Consider the following 18,109-nt stretch of genomic DNA (forward strand, 5'->3'; position numbering starts at 1 on the left):
TCCAAACCCACCTCTTCCGTGCTGCACTTGTCCCACTATGTCTCCATGCCTGAGAGCAGATTTGGCTTGTTGTACGGCCTCAGATGGGATCCATTTCCTCCCGGTTGTCAGTCTGGGAGCAACCGCTCGGATCACCTCATCTTGAGACTCAGTCAGTGTCATGCTCAGCCTCACCTTGGTGCATTTAAACTCCTCCGTGAGGCTAAAGATGGGCAGTTCCAGGGCACCATGACCATATAGGCCGATGTTACTGAGGCACCGTGGAAGGCCAAGCCACTTCTTGATGTATGCACTGACTGTTCTCTCCAGCTTCTCGACTTTGGACATGGGGATCTCATAGACCGTTAGTGGCCACATCAAACGGGGGAGCAATCCAAACTGTAGGCACCACAGTTTCAACTTGCCAGGAAGTAAGGTCTTGTCAATGCGGGCAAGGCCTTTGATGGTTTCTTCCCTTAGCTGATTGCTCTGGTCCGAGTCTTTGAGACTTGCGTTGTACAATCGCCCTAGACTCTTGACTGGCAGCTCTGACACCAACGGAATGGGAGTATCCTCGATGTAGAACCTCTGGTCCGTGAGTTTCCCCTTGACGATAGATATGCTCCTGGACTTGCTGGGTTTAAACTTCATCCGTGCCCATGAAATGTTGGCATGAAGCTTTCCCAGCAGATGTTTAGTGCATGCAATGGTTGAGGTCAAGGTGGTCATGTCGTCCATGTAGGCACGGATGGGAGGTAGACGCTGTCCCCCTTTCAGACGTTCTCCACCCACAACCCATTTGGAAGCTCGAATTATCACTTCCATTGCCATGGTGAAGGCTAGAGGGGAGATGGTACATCCAGCCATTATTCCCACCTCCAGAGATTGCCATGATGTTGTGTATTCTGTTGTTTTGACACAGAATTGCAGATCACGGAAGTAGTTTTTCACGAGGTTTGTGATGGTATTTGGGATGTGGAAGAAGTTGAAGGCTGTCCAGATGAGAGAATGAGGGACGGATCCAAAAGCATTGGCTAGGTCTAGGAATAAGACGTGCAGGTCTCTTCCTTCCCTCTTGGCAGATTGGATTTGGTGCCATATCATGCTTGTATGCTCCAAGCAGCCTGAGAAACCAGGTATTCCAGCTTTCTGCACGGATGTATCAATCAAGCTGTTTTGCTTCAGGTACGTTGTCATCCTTTTAGCAACGATGCTAAAGAAGACCTTCCCTTCAACGTTTACCAGGTTGATCTGCCGGAATTGATCGATGTTTGAGGCATCTTTTTCCTTTGGGATTAACACTCCCCCAGCTCTGCGCCACACTTTTGGGATGGTTTGCTTCGTCCACATCACCTTCATCTGCCTCCACAGAAAGCGTAAGACATTTGGGGAATTTTTGTACAGCTGATATGGAACTCCATTTGGTCCTGGAGCTGAAGCTGCCCTTGATTTCCTAATTGCTTCCTCAACCTCGCTCCACCTTGGGGGACTGTCGTCCAGTTGGTGTTCTGGTTGAGGTATTGGTGGCATGTCTGATGGTATCTCTCTCTCTTCGAATCTTTGACTGTCTGTGTGAGTGGTTTTCAGGTGGTCTTCCAGTTCCCTCTTTGGCACCTTAAGTGATCCACTCTTTTCCTTTGTGAAGAGGCCTTTCACAAATCTGAAAGGGTCCTTGTAGAAGGATGTTCTCGCCCTTTCCTTCCTCTTGCGTCGAGTCCTGAGGTTTTCAGCTCTCCGCAATCTTCCCAGGTGTCCCTTCAGGTCTGTTTGCAGGAGGTCAATGCCCACTCTTTCCTCCAGTGAGGCTCTCTTCCATTCCTTCCTCAAAAACCTTCTCTCTTTGACCAGTCGTTCGATTTCCTTTTGCCTTCTGGACTTTGGAGGGGTTGTTGATGGCATGTCCTTTTTCCCTGTCATGCGTGTTCCGAATCTTTCTGCTCCATAGGAGTAGATCAGATCTCCCATCTTCTCTAGTTTCTTCTCCACCGTTCCTTTGATTCCGTCCAGGATCTTGATCAGGTCTGCATCGATTATTCCCCACTCTTTCTTGCTGCTGGACTTTGGCCACTTCACATGAGGTCTGTGGCCTTGCATGTTCTTCTCCAAAGCAGGTTGCAAGTGGCTTGGTTCCACAATCTCTGATGTAGTGCTTGAATTACTTTCAGCCTCTGGGGTATTGATGCTCGGTGGACTGTGGGTTAAATCCTGCCGCTGAGCTTCACTCGCCTGACTTGACCTTTCTCTCAAAAGATAGAGATCAATGCGAGGTCCAGGCTTCGTTTTCTTCAAGCACTTCATCCGCCCTTGATGTATTTTAAGGCCTCTGATGGATGTTATTTTGGACCAGCCACAGCTGCATACTTGGCGCTCTTGTCCTTCAGCTGATGTTACTTGTTCTGTGCTGATTATCTGTTTCGTCGTCGTGTTCAATCCAGGGTCATTTGCCGGGTGTTCAGCCGATGAGTCTTCTTCCGCCCCCGCTCTCGCAGACTCTAGGGGTATTTTTCTCTTTGGGCGTGTCGTAGCAATGAGGGGTGGCCTTTGTCTACTTATTAAGCGACAGAGCCTGCCATCATGGATAGCTAGTCCATGACAGCCCCGTCGGGGTCTTTCCCTCCTGTCAGCTGTCTTTCCAAGCTGTCACAAGGTCTTTCCCTAGTTGTCAGCTGCCCTTTCACAGCAGTCACTGGATTTCTCCAGTTTATCAGTTGAGCTCATAGGACTAGATAGTACAATCCCTCAGATTAATGTATATATATATATATATATATATATATATATGTATATATATATATATATATATATATATATATATGTATATATATATGTAGTGTACTCTATTCTATATGGTGAAATCCCTAAATTCCTTGCAATAGCTCAGGGGTCTCAGACACGCGGCCCGCGAGACGTTATTTTGCGGCCCCTACCTTAATTTGAAAGTTTAATGTTAGTGCGGCCGGTGAGTTTTAAATGAATGGCGCTTGACAGCGTTGTGTGCGGAGCTGAAGGAATCTACCATTCACGGTGTGGTATATGGCTCTCGACAATATTGAAGGCATGCCGTGATGGCACTGTCTTTAGTGTCTTCTAGAACCTGTCATCGCGCCGTCTTTTTCTCCATACAAACAGCGTGCCGGCCCGGTCACATGTTGACACAAGTGACCACAAGACATACTTGAGGAACAGCCATACAGGTCACACTGAGGGTAGTCATATAAACAACTTTAACACTGTTACAAATATTCGCCACACTGTGAACCCACACCAAACAAGAATGACAAACACATTTTGGGAGAACATCCGCACCGTAACACAACATAAACACAACATAAACACAACAGAACAAATCCCAAAATCCTTTGCAGCCCTAACTCTTCCGGGCTACAAATCCCCCCCCCCCAACCCCACCTCCCCCCATCTCCCGAATTCGGAGGTCTCAAGGTTGGCAAGTATGCATGGAGGTCACTTGCGTGATGCAAGCAGAGAAACATTTTGCCGCTTTTCCACGACACCCGCACACGCTCTTTCTCCCTCCCTCCCTCCCTGTCTCCCTCGCTCGCCCGCCTGCTCACTCCCGCCCCCGGCGCCGCTGTGGACAGTCCGGGCAGGGAAGACGAGCGTTCCGGTAGCTTCCAAAGCACTCCGTCAAAGGACCAAGCGACAATACAAAACTGTGGTGCACTGGACCCGAGCGCTGATACGCCGACAGAGAGTCGCTGGGCGAATTGGACGTGTAACACGTTAGTCGTGATGTTAGCCCGTTCGGGGCTAATTGTGCTACCGTAACTGTAAACTCCACGGCGGTTAGTGATGAACAAAGACAATTCCAGGAAAAGTGGGAGATGCAATATTTCTTTGTTGAGCACAGGGGCACCCTGACGTGTCTTATTTGCACAGAGAAAGTTGCAGTGCACAAGGAATACAACTTGAAACGTCATTATACAACTAGACATGCTGAGGAGTATGCAAAATACCAGGGAGATGAGAGAGTGAACCGGGTTGAAAATTTTAAAACCAGTCTACTGAGGCGACAAGATTTCTTCAAGAGGGCGATGCAGCAGTCAAAGCTAGCTATATGGTGAGTGAGATGGTTGCTAGAACGGGAAAGCCATTCAAAGAAGGTGAATTCATTAAAAAGTGCATGTTGGATTTTTTTTAAGAATTCTTTTCTTGCGGCCTAGCCTCACCCTGTTTCTGCATCCAGTGGCCCCCAGGTAAATTGAGTTTGAGACCCCTGCAGCTTGTTGAGAAATGTTGTTCTTAAACTGTTGGACAATTTGGTCACGCATTTGTTCACAAAGTGGTGACCCTCGCCCCATCCTTGTTTGTGAATGACTGAGCATTTCATGGAAGCAGCTTTTATACCCAATCATGGCACCCACCTGTTCCCAATCAGCCTGTTCACCTGTGGGATGTTCCAAATAAGTGTTTGATGAGCATTCCTCAACTTTCTCAGTCTTTTTTGCCACTTTTTTGAAACATGTTGCAGGCATCATGTTGCAGGCATCAGGGGCGGTATGGCGTAGTGGGTAGAGCGGCCGTGCCAGAAACCTGAGGGTTGCAGGTTCGCTCCCCGCCTCTTGACATCCAAATCGCTTCCGTTGTGTCCTTCACTTCACCCTTGCCCCCAGTGCCGCTCACACTGGTGAGTGAATGATGAATGAATGATAGGTGGTGGTCGGAGGGGCCGTAGATGTAGGTGCAAACTGGCAGCCTCGCTTCCGGCAGTCTACCCCAGGGCAGCTGTGGCTACAAATGTAGCTTACCACCACCAGGTGTGAATGAATGATGGGTTACCACTTCTCTGTGAGCGCTTTGAGTATCTAATAATAGAAAAGCGCGATATAAAATGTATTCCATTATTATCATTATCAAATTCCAAATGAGCTAATATTTGCAAAAAAATAACAAAGTTTACCAGTTCAAACATTAAGTATCTTGTCTTTGCAGTCTATTTAATTGAATATAGGTTGAAAAGGTTTAGCAAATCTTTCTATTCTATTTTTATTTACAATTTACACAACGTGCCAACTTCACTGGTTTTGGGTTTTGTAAATAACAAAATTATCGATATTTTGATTTGAGAATGGATGTTAAAGCTTAAAGATATTTAAGTATTGATCTGCACATCACTGGTGTACATCACACCTCATATGCACCTGGTATACCGGAGAATAAGAAGACATAGCAGGAGGGATGAGTGTTGCCAACTTAGTGACATTGTCACTACATTTATTTAAAAACTCCCAACATTCCCTGATCTACACGCATATTTGGGCAAAGAAAAACTTAAAAGACCCCAGCTGGGGAATAAGAAGAAACCTTGAGAAGGGACCGCAGATGTGGGGACGCCCCTCCTAGGGTGATCAGCTGCAATGGATGTCGAGTGGATGTAATTATTGAATTGTTAAATTAATAGATAATGTGGGAGTCCAGTCCATCGGGAAGCCAACAGATAGTCATAGGGGGTTCTTCTTCCCGGCTCAGCTACACAGAGACGTCCACCCTTTTTTCAGAAAAAGCAACTAGCCACAAATTTGCTCTTATTGGATAGTCGACACACTCACAGGCGGCTCCGTCTTGTTTGTGACATTAAAAAAACGTCCAGAAGGAAGCATCGAAAGGAAGTTTAATTTGTATTTTTAAGCGTATTGGTTTTGCTTTTCATGTTTTTTAATTGTAAATGGTTAATGATTTATACTTGTATAGCGCTTTTATACCTTCAAGGTACTCAAAGCACTTTGACACTATTTCCACATTCACCCATACACACACACATTCACACACTGATGGTGGGAGCTGCCATGCAAGGCCCTAACCACGATCCACCAGGAGCAAGGGTGAAGTGTCTTGTTCAAGGACACAACGGACGTGACGAGGTTGGTAGAAGGTGGGGATCGAACCAGGAACCTTCAGGTTGCTTGCACGGCCACTCTTCCAACTTCGCCGCGCCGTCCCCTTTTAGTCACTTTGTGTTTCTCCCACAACGTCGATTACATTACATGCACATGTGTCATGGCCAATTATGCAATTTGAACAACACAGTTAACCCCTCTCGAGCCCAACACCACAAAAAGACATTAAGACGATCCTATCCGTCAGGACCGTGGAAAAAAAAAGATTTAGTTTTGATTGATTGATTGAAACTTTTATTAGTAGATTGCACAGTTCAGTACATATTCCGTACAATTGACCACTAAATGGTAACACTCGAATACGTTTTTCAACTTGTTTAAGTCGGGGTCCACGTAAATCAATTCATGGTACAAATATATACTATCATCATAATACAGTCATCACACAAGTTAAAGGCCTACTGAAATGATTTTTTTTATTTAAACGGGGATAGCAGATCCATTCTATGTGTCATACTTGATCATTTCGCGATATTGCCGTATTTTTGCTGAAAGGATTTAGTAGAGAACAACGACAATAAAGGTCGCAACTTTTGGTCGCTGATAAAAAAAAAGCCTTGCCTATACCGGAAGTAGCGTGACGTCACCGGAGGAAGGACTCCTCACATTTTCCTATTGTTTACAATGTAGCGAGAGAGATTCGGACCGAGAAAGCGACGATTACCCCATTAATTTGAGCGAGGATGAAAGATTTGTGGATGAGGAAAGTGAGAGTGAAGGACTAGAGAGGCAGTGCAGGACGTATCTTTTTTCGCTCTGACCGTAACTTAGGTACAAGGGTTCATTGGATTCCACACTTTCTCGTTTTTCTACTGTGGATCACGGATTTGTATTTTAAACCACCTCGGATACTATATCCTCTTGAAAATGAGAGTCGAGAACGCGAAATGGACATTCACAGTGACTTTTATCTCCACGACAATACATCGGCGAAGCTCCTTAGCTACTGAGCTAACGTGATAGCATCAGGCTCAAATGCAGATAGAAACAAAATAAATAAACCCCTGACTGGAAGGATAGACAGAAGATCAACAATACTATTAAACCATGGACATGTAAATACACGGTTAATAATTTCCAGCTTGGCGAAGCTTAACAATGCTGTTGCTAACGACGCCATTGAAGCTAATTTAGCTACGGGACGGCGGCGGCGGCGGGCATTGTAGCTTTCAACGACACCCCGGCCGCCATCAGAGTCGGCAAGAAACATATATTTCCCCAAAGTTACGTACGTGACATGCACATAGCGACACGCACGTACGGGCAAGCGATTAAATGTTTGGAAGCCAAAGCTGTACTCACGGTAGCGCGTCTGCTATCCACCTCAAAGTCCTCCTGGTTGTGTTGCTGTAGTCCGCCGCTAATACACCGATCGCACCTACAGCTTTCTTCTTTGCAGTCTCCATTGTTCATCAAACAAATTGCAAAAGATTCACCAACACAGATGTCCAGAATACTGTGGAATTTTGGGATGAAAACAGAGCTTTTTTGTATTGGATTCAATGGGTCTGAATACTTCCGTATCAACCATTGACGTCACGCGCATACGTCATCATATCTAGACGTTTGCAACCGGAAGTGTGGCGGGAAATTTAAAATTGCACTTTATAAGTTAACCCGGCCGTATTGGCATGTGTTGCAATGTTAAGATTTCATCATTGATATATAAACTATCAGACTGCGTGGTCGGTAGTAGTGGGTTTCAGTAGGCCTTTAATCATCAGAGTATATGCATTGAATTATTTACATTATTTACAATCCGGGGGGTGGGATGAGGAGGGTTTGGTTGATAACAGCACTTCAGTCATCAACAATTGCATCATCAGAGAAATGGGCATTGAAACAGTGTAGGTCTGACTTGGTAGGATATGTACAGCGAGCAGAGAACATAGTGAGTTCAGATAGCATAAGAACAAGTATATACATTAGAAATACATTTGATTATTTACATTTGGTTATTTACAATCCGGGGAGGTGGGATGTGGAGGGAGGAGGGTGTGTTCAGTCTTCATTGCCAACTTTGATGGGCTGTCTGGTGTCCTAACTGTAAAAGGTGATGTGATTGGATGGATGGCGGCACGCTGATAATGGAAGGGAAGAAGGATCGATGCAAATATCGATACAGTAAAGACAGAGGCAGCAGTGAGACACAGTGGGGCAGGTAACTTCTCCCCAAGAAGAGTTGTGTTAACTCTGATATGTGTGTGAGAAGAGTAAGAATGACATGCGCAATAATAATGACAATGTCTCTTGACGATAGGAAAGAAAGTCAAGAACTGTAAAGTATTGACGTTTTTGTTTTTTTCAACAAGAAAATGGAATCTTAACCTATTTTCCTGCTTCATGTCGTGTATTTTGGAGGCGAGAAAACGTGAAATATATCGTGGGTAATTTAAAAGTCACCAAGAGAAAATGATAGCTGTACTCCGTAGGGGTGTCCTTGCGGTAATGCAGCCTGATACATTGTTGGTCAATACTAAATTTTTTCTTTGCAGGAGTATTTATAGGAATGCAATCGTTCTCGAAGAGGGGCGCGTGTCAATGAAATCATTTTGCGTCTTGCTCAAGTGAAGCGCTTAAGGCAAGGCGGGCGCAGAGATTCATTAAAGCAAAGTTGGAGTCAAGAGGAGATTTACTTTGGTCTGCTGCCTGTGTATCAAATACAAATCAACATGCCTAACATTTAACTCTACAAACTCGTTTAATGTTTCCCCATTCATGTTTAAAGACTGTTTACGCACTGAAATTTGCAAGTGGAGTTTAAAAGTAGTTCCTTTGAAATGTGTTGACATCCTTGAAATAGCTTTGCACGTTAGAACTTCCTGTTTACCTCCAGGAATAAACAGTTCCCCCTATTGAAATGTATTTATCTGGAACGACATGCCTCATGTGCTACCGTCTCCTTTTCAGAAATCACCTCTTTCGGCTCAATCTGGAGGATTTGACACTGATCCAGGTGAGTACAAACTTTTTCACTGCAGTCAAATGTCTGCTTGTGCGCGCTCTTTTATTGCGGATTCAGCATCCGAAGCGCCTCCTGCCTCCCTCAAACACTTTGCATGCAAAATGAAGTTTGCTGCCAGCCCACATAACTTAAAGCTGTCACGGTTTTTTTTTCAAATGGCTTTGCATTTCACACGTCACAGTGCCTTCCCATCTGCTGGAGTGACAGCTGGATCGGCTGTCAGTACTATTGGTTGACATGCAAGGGAGGGAATGAGTTGTGACTGATAATACCCACCATGTATAAATCCAATGTGGCATATATTCTACAGATAGACTTTGTGCTCTGGAATTTCTTTAATTTTGCATTACTATTTTCATTAAACTCTTTTGCTGAAAAAAGTCTGTTAGCTGCAGGGTTCCAGCTAAGACGGTCTATGGTGACTAAAATATGATTGGTATGGTAGGGTTTATTTGTTTCAGACATGCCTTGATATGTTACGTGATTACATTTGCACGATTCAACATGACCTAAAAGGAGTTGGGGAAAAGCACAGCTTATTGATATTGTATAGACCAGGGGAGCTCACACTTTTTCTGCAGGCGAGCTACTTTTCAATTGATGAAGTTGCGGGGATCTACCTCATTCATATATATAATGTATATTTACTTATTTATGAAATATATGTTTTTGTTAACAAGTTAAAGGTGATTAATGATAATGCAAGCATGTTTAACACGTGTAGTTAATATTGTTAATAAATTAAAGGTGTTTAATGATAATACAAGAATGTTTAATACATATAGTTAATATTGTTAACACGTTAAAGGTGTTTAATGATAATACAAGCATGTTTAACACATATAGTTAATATTGTTAACAAGTTAAAGGTGTTTAAAGATAATACAAGCATGTTTAACACATATAGTTAATATTGTTAATAAGTTAAAGGCGTTTAAAGATAATACAAGCATGTTTAACACATATAGTTAATATTGTTAACAAGTTAAAGGTGTTTAAAGATAATACAAGCATGTTTAACACATATAGTTAATATTGTTAACAAGTTAAAGGTGTTTAATGATAATACAAGCATGTTTAACACATATAGATTCCTTTCTTTAATGAAGACAAGAATATAAGTTGGTGTATTACCTGATTCTGATGACTTGCATTGATAGGAATCAGACAGTAGAGCTGATAGCGTCCGCATTTTCAAATGGAGGAGAAAAAAAGTCCTCCTTTCTGTCCAACACCAAAGTGGTTGGTTTTTGGCATCTTATTTGTCCAGCTTCCGTACTCCTTTGTATACACTTTACAAGAAATACATTGGCGGCAAACTCCGTAGCTTGCTAGCTTGTGCACGCCAGCTTTCTGTGACTCTTATATTGTTAGCGCAGGCAGGATGAAGCAGCGCTTGTATTGTGCAACTGTGCAGTCGGTCTTTGGAGTTTTGACGACAGGTACGGCGCCAGAGTCTGTTGAAATAAAAAGTGTTTCTCGCCTTCCTGTCTGTAATTTTTTCTTAATAATGAGCTGGCAGCAGCCAGCGTCATCTCAGAAGACCCTCGGGTTCCGTGAATGTCAATCAAGTGACGAAAGTGACGTCACAGTGAAGATTTATGATCGCTCATTTTTAGGACTATTTTTTTAATGCCTGGCTGGCGATCGACTGACACACCCTCCGCGATCGACCGGTAGCTCGTGATCAACGTAATGAGCACCCCTGGTATAGACAGTAGGGATGTGAGGTCTGGGTAGGCAGGTGAGCTAGTATTTATAGTCCAATTATCAAGAATAATGATGTCACACATCAAAAACTTTAAACAGGCTGTAGATTCTACAGTGTACAAACCACACATTCCTGGTGAAAAAATGTCTCTGCAAACATTATTTAGGCTACATTATGACAAGCAGACCAGCCAGTAACCACAATCTCATCCACTTTGTTTTCAACAATAACAAGCAAGAACAAGAAGCTACGTGATACTCAGAAGCTTCATGCTCGGTTTGTAGGAAAATTTTGTGATTTTTCCTAAAATAAATTTTTAAAAAAACAACGATTGTAATCATACAGAAAATACTTGTATAACACAGTTTGATGGGTCAGTTCAGAGACCCATTTAGTTCACATTAAAAATCCAAATAAAACAATCGGATACCACATGAAATTGTAATTATGCATTGTGAATGTAGCATAGCCTTAAAGCAGGGGTGTCAAACTCATTTTAGCTCAAGGGCCACATGGAGGAAAACCTATTTCCAAATGGTAAAATCATGGCAAGATAACTTTAAAAAAAGACAACTCCAGGTTGTTTTCTTTGTTTTACTTTGGCCAAAAATAGAACAAGCACATTCTGAAAACATACAAATCACAAATAATCCTCTGGACAAAACACTTCAACTTTGTTGAAAATTCTGAGGAAATTGGTGCAGCTTCAAAAACACAATGAGCTTAGACTTCGTCTCAGTGTATCTACAAAGCCAGCATTCAACTTTAATAAGTCAGTCTTTCTGGGATTGAACAAAAAACACAACATGTAAACTCTTCTAGGTATTAAACACCTCCTTTGTCATGTCCACGTATCAATCCAGTGTTAACTCAACAAACCGTAAGAAACGGAGGTAAAAACTATTCAAAAGGGTTAAGTTGTCTTGTTTTTGACAGAGACATTATGGGGGAGTAAGGGTGCCAAATGACGATGTGTTCGAAGCAGAAGACATAAAACGGCAGGTTTTATGTTTCATTTGGGTCGAGGGAGAGGAGCCGCGGCCACGCTTTACTTTGTACCTCTTGCTATTCCTAACAGAATTGCTATTGTGACATCCAGTGGACACATTTAGAACAGCAGTTTCTTTCATTAAAAAAAAAAATGCAGCTCTATTTTAATACTTGGCAAACTCATCACGTGGGTAAAACCTGTTTGCTGGCCTGACATGCCGTAGGTTTGACACCCCTGCCTTAGATCATTAAAATGTCATCCCTTGTCTTGGATTTTTCGCAACTTTGTGGGTAAAGTTGAAGATCTAAGGAGCATTTTGGACCAAGGAAGGTCTTTCCAACAACATGGCGTCAGCAGAATGACTTCCTCTATGCCCTATTTAGTTCGTGTTTTGTTACCTCTGCACCTGTGCAATCCCACTGTCAATGATCTTTCTCTCTGGCACTCATCGAGTGTGGACGCTCCCCTTCCCTCTCCCTTATCTCTCCTGCTTGCTTCTTTGTCTTGTCTTAACTTTCTTGTTGCCTCTTTTTGCACTGCTCTCCAAATCTAAACATTGGAACTATTTAACTGGCCTCAACGAAATTGACAAGATCTTGGTTTTGAGGGAACCTGCTGTCGTGACGAAGCGGTTGTTGCTGGACACGCGAGAAGAAGGAGTGCTGCGTGTCTGGCGACCCTTTTCGTCGAGGACGTGAAGATATCTACCTATTCGGAATTATGACAACAGGACATCTGCTGATTGGAGTAAGCGTTGCTCTGGTTTGTCCAAAAATTGGAAGTTGCTGGCAGTCTCAAAGTACCCCAAATCTGCCACGATTGATTGGAGGATGCGAGAAGAACTGTGGACACTCTTGGATAACATCGGACTGTCTGCCTCGCAGGATTTTTTAGTACCAGTCATAGACAATTTAGAGTGGAAAGCAAATTTTCATTTTCACTCGCATACAAAACATTCTAACTTGGATTGTTTCCCTGGCTTCGAGACTCTCCCGAAGGACAGTGCGGCGAAGACACAACAAACTCCCTTCTTGTCTCTCACGGACACACACCTGTTGTTGTTGACTTTGGACTTATCGGCTACACAAGAATCAAGGCCGCGGAACAGAGACACACTGTAGGCTTACATACAAACAACATGCATCCACAAAAATATACGCCACACATACACCCCCCAACCCCCCAAACCAAACACCCTCGACGCAAATCCCATAGGGGTGATGGAAGGATGGTCAGCGCAGAGAGCTGCGGCCTACCACCACTACTCCGCCCCTTCCCTGTGTTGCTAGATATCTCGAGATGTACGTTGTAATATGTATATGTGCTTTGCTATGGAGGTTTTTTCCCACTCCAGACTGGGCCCCCTTAGGAGCCCAGTCTAGATTGTATTTTTTTACTCATCCTTCCCCAGCGTTTTACCTTTTTCCCCATCTTTTACGGGGCGCCTTGTGGCGACCCATCAGCGTTCCTGTTCTGTAACCCTGTACACTGTTTAGTTGTCTAATCTTAAACGGGTTTGTGCTGAAAACAACGTTTCGTTGTACTTGTGCAATGACAATAAAGACCTATCTATCTATCTATCCATCTATCTATCTATCTATCTATCTATCTATCTATCTATCTATCTATCTATCTATCTATCTATCTATCTATCTATCTATCTATCTATCTATCTATCTATCTTCATGGAATTCAATTGTTGTTGTTGTTGTTTACAGTAGATATTCGCTATTCACTGGGTTTATGTTCTCTGCCCATCCGCTATAAGCAAAAACATGCCTATAAAGCATCAAGGGTTGGAATTGGGGATTTAATCACCAAAATGATTCCCAAGCATTGAAGGACTGCTGCTGCTCACTGCTCCCCTCACCTCCCAGGGGGTTGAACAAGGGCATGGGTCAAATGCAGAGGGCAATTTCACCACAACAAGTGTGTGTGTGTGTGTGTGTGTGTGTGTGTGTGTGTGTGTGTGTGTGTGTGTGTGTGTGTGTGTGTGTGTGTGTGTGTGTGTGTGTGTGTGTGTGTGTGTGTGTGTGTGTGTGACTATCAGTGGTACTTTTAAAAATATATATTTGATACACGGCTCACTCCTCCCCTTCCAAACCTCCCTGTGAGCTCGATTTGGCTACGAAGCTAACAAGCTAAATGCTTAAAATACACAACAGGCTTAAGCCCCTAATATTCCTCAAACACATGAAACCCATTTTAAGTACTGTATAGGTACTCACAAATTAAAGCGGACCCTTTTTAGTGAGACGAGCCATCTCTTAATAAAAGAGTTGGCTATCCTATCACTTCTCGTTTAATACGCAATCCATTCCATTTATGATGATACAGTCTTTTATTATGTTAGTCTCTGTTATGCTCGTTTTTACAGGCATGAAATCCAATTCAACGCCCACACAGATAGAGGCACATAAGAGTGAGCGAGCTGTGCAGTCGCAGTCGGCGGCTTAGTGTCTTGCCAAAGGGCGCCTGGCAGTGTTTAGGAACAAAACTGGCATCTCTCCAGCAACCAGTAGCTGTTCCCCTGCAGGTGGCTGTCTTTTTTTTTTTTTTTTTACAGGCACATATCCTCTATGGCCCCCTGCAGAGCTAAACCTTTGAGGTCGTGCAGAGTTAGCATACAAACATTGACACATCCGCGTTTATTTGTTGATGGTATCAGCAAGATGTCTTTGATGGGTAGACAGGCCCTGATGTTTGCCATTTATACCTCGGGAGAGATGGAGGAAGAGTGGAAAACAAGGCAACAGGGGAACGAGAATGGCCGAATGGAACAAAGACAAAGGAGCGAGAGCCATGTTGACACAAAGCTGCTTGGAAAGAAAATGAGAAAAAATGATGATGTGACATCAGAGGCCAAGTTTGTGTGAGGGAAGGAGGGATGTGCACTTCTTTTTTTAAGGCCTCCCTCATCATCTATCCTTCTTTAATCCTTCCAGCTCAGCGGGATTCGTCCAGAAGATTTTTGCCAATCCCATCAATCAATGCACCATTTCCCGACGTGTTCACCTGGTCAAATTAAAGTAGAAGATCTCCTCAAACTTTTGCCCAGCCTCTTGTCCCACCCTACCTACCGGCTTTTTTTTTGGTTTGGTTAAAGCTTAAAACTGCCTAATCTACTCTTTAAAATGACCCTCACCCTCATCCCTGCTTTGCATTTGACTGCAGCAGATTTTCCGAGTCGGGTAGAAGGCTGAGCACTGAATTTTAAAGAGCGCAGATGCTTCTCTGCCATTCAACACCTTCTCAAGTATTTGCTTTCCTTCTGTGGTTTCTATTCCGCCTCAAAACTGGAATAAATGCATTGAAATTTGGTTTTGTGTGGATGTTAGACACTGAATATTTTCCCCGCTTCACTACTGTTTTCATGCAGAGCTCATTGATCATAAGCAAATGATGGTCGTGCACAAGTTAAAGTTAAAATTAAAGTACCACTGATAGTCACACAGACACTAGTGGTGAAAATACTCTATATATATATATATATATATATATATATATATATATATATATATATATATATATATATATATATATATATATATATATATATATATATATATATATATATATATATATACTGCAAAAAGCAGCTCATTCATGCAGCTCTGTATCGATCAGAGAGTGGGCAGGTGTGCCTAATGTTGTGACCGATTGAATCTATATAAAGTTAAAAAGTCAAAAGTCCCAATGATAGTCACACACACACTAGGTGTGGTGAAATTAACCTCTGCATTTGACCCATCCTCTTGTTCCACCCCCTGGGAGGTGAGGGGAGCAATGAGCAGCAGCGGTGGCCGCGCTCGGGAATCATTTTGGTGATTTATTTCTAAATTTCAACCCTTGATGCTGAGTGCCAAGCAGGGAGGTAATGGGTCCCATTTTTATAGTCTTTGGTATGACTCTGCCGGGGTTTGAACTCACAACCTACCGATACAAATACCCTCATTGGCCACAAAAGTAGGTACACAGTCAACTAATGCCATACTTGCCAACCCTCCCGGTATTCAGCGCCTCTCCCGATAACCTCCCGGCAGAAATGTTCTCCCGACAAACTCCCGGTATTCAGCCGGAGCTGGAGGCCACGCCCCCTCCAGCTCAATGTGGACCTGAGTGGGGACAGCCTTTTCTCACGTCCGCTTTCCCACAATATAAACAGCTTGCCTGCCCAATGACGTCATAACATCTACGGCTTTTAGAGAGTAGAGTGCACAACTGCGCACACAACAAGGAGACGAAGCAGAAGAAAGAGGAAGTTACAGACATGGCGGCGCCGTCGACGAGCAAGATGAAGAAATACGCTTGCAAGTTCCAAAACGAATGGAAACAAGAATTTCAGTTCATCCAGGACAGTTCGAAGGGGAAGGGGTATGTTGCCTGTACATGTTGTAGAACAGACTTCTCCATTAAACACGGTGGCCGAAATGATATACTCATTCATGAACGGAGAAGTAAACAGGACAATGCTGCCATCTACTGGATAGCCTCCGAAACACTGAAATTCAAGTATTTATTTTATTTATATGTATAATAAAAGAAATATATATATATATATATATATATATATATATATATATATATATATATATATATATATATATATATATATATATATATATATATATATATATATATATATATATATATAGCTAGAATTCACTGAAAGTCAAATATTTCATACATATATATGTATGTATATATATATATATATATATATATATATATATATATATATATATATATATATATATATAGATAGATAGATAGATAGATAGATAGATAGATAGATAGATAGATAGATAGATAGATAGATAGATAGATAGATAGATAGATAGATAGATAGATAGATAGATGTATGTATGTATGTATATACATATACAGTATATATATATATATATATATATATATATATATATATATATATATATATATATATATATGTATATATATATATATGTATGAAATACTTGAATTGGTGAATTCTAGCTGTAAATATACTCTCCTCTTAACCACTCCCCCAACCACGCCCCCCACCCCCGACCACCTCCCGATATCGGAGGTCTCAAGGTTGGCAAGTATGACTAATGCCATCTAGTGCATGTTGAGTAAACCTCACTTTCCAACACTTTAAGAGCTGTGCTGGACAATTGGCTTAATGTCTAGCATTTAACTTTAATTTGTGGCCACTTTTTCGGGCCCTTGGCTGGACTGAGCAGGTACACTCAAAACTGTTACTTTGGTGCCGTGACCCGGATGGGGTTTAGCTGGGGAAGTGTAACAGATGCCAGCCGTGAATAAGTACATTGGAAAACCTCACTCTATGATGCCTTAAGAATCTCACTGGACAATGAGCTGGCAGCACAGGCGTTCAGTCCATTGGCTAGCACTCTCAACTCTCAATTTGCGGAACCTGCTCAGTGGCCTTGTGGTTAGAGTGTCCGCCCTGAAACTGAAAGGTCGTGAGTTCAAACCCCGGCCGAGTCATACCAAAGACTATAAAAATGGGACCCATTACCTCCCTGCTTGGCACTCAAGGGTTGGAATTGGGGGTTAAATCACCAAAGGATTCCCGAGCACGGTCACCGCTGCTGCTCACTGCTCCCCTCACCTCCCAGGGGGTGAACATGGGGATGGGTCAAATGCAGACGATTATTTCACCACACCTAGTGTGTGTGATTATCGTTGGGACTTTAACTTTAACCTGGTTCCAACCCTGAACAGTGTTATGCATGCTTTGATGAGAGCGTCCTCTATTTTGACTGTCAGAGAGATTAAGACATTAGCACTAGTACATGGAAATTGATATCCGTATTTAGCAATACTAATTCTCTGTACTTCTGTTTTCTTCATGCTTCATATATGTTAATTTGTTTATTCAACACCAAGTTGTTAGCGCTGTCCAGTGGTTATACCTTGTTTTCTTACATTTCTTAGTCTCATTTGCAAGCATGCATTCATTTCAGTTTGCCCTAGTTGTGTTTCTGTAGTCAGGGAGTAGTCTTTGCCATTAAGTAGAATGTACCTGTCTTGTCTTTTATAGAGCCCTACAAAGTCTTTATATCAATCAGTCAATCAAAGTTTACTTATATAGCCCTAAATCACAAGTGTCTCAAAGGGCTGCACAAGCCACAACGACATCCTCGGCTCAGATCCCACATCAAGGCAAGAAAAAACTCAACCTAATGGGATGACAATGAGAAACTTTGGAGGGGACCGCAGATGATTTTATACATAAGTAGTAAAACCTTAAAGTCACATCTTAAGTGCACAGGAAGCCAGTGCAGGTAAGCCAGTATAGGCGTAATATGATCAAACTTTCTTGTTCTTGTCAAAAATCTAGCAGCCGCATTTTGTACCAACTGTAATCTTTTAATGCTAGACATAGGGCGACCCGAAAATAATATGTTACAGTAATCGAGACGAGACGTAACGAACGCATGAATAATGATCTCAGCGTCGCTAGTGGACAAAATGGAACGAATTTTAGCGATATTACGGAGATGAAAGAAGGCCGTTTTAGTAACACTCTTAATGTGTGACTC

General features: G+C 42.5%; 1 protein-coding gene across 10 annotated transcripts in view; it reads left to right on the top strand.

The window, feature by feature from the left end:
* The window catches only part of sema5a (sema domain, seven thrombospondin repeats (type 1 and type 1-like), transmembrane domain (TM) and short cytoplasmic domain, (semaphorin) 5A), a 476,735-nt gene that overhangs the window by 196,488 nt on the left and 262,138 nt on the right, over positions 1 to 18,109 (top strand). For all 10 annotated transcript variants that reach the window (XR_009821170.1, XR_009821171.1, XM_062021096.1 and 7 more), the window contains one exon: positions 8,805 to 8,850. Coding sequence is in view for 8 of the 10 variants with exons in the window: in XM_062021096.1 (XP_061877080.1) it covers positions 8,805 to 8,850 (46 nt within the window). In the remaining 2 variants the exon portion in view is untranslated. The remainder of the gene's footprint in view (positions 1 to 8,804; positions 8,851 to 18,109) is intronic.

This window comes from Entelurus aequoreus, linkage group LG15 (assembly GCF_033978785.1).
Source record: "Entelurus aequoreus isolate RoL-2023_Sb linkage group LG15, RoL_Eaeq_v1.1, whole genome shotgun sequence".
NCBI classification, from domain to species: domain Eukaryota; kingdom Metazoa; phylum Chordata; class Actinopteri; order Syngnathiformes; family Syngnathidae; genus Entelurus; species Entelurus aequoreus.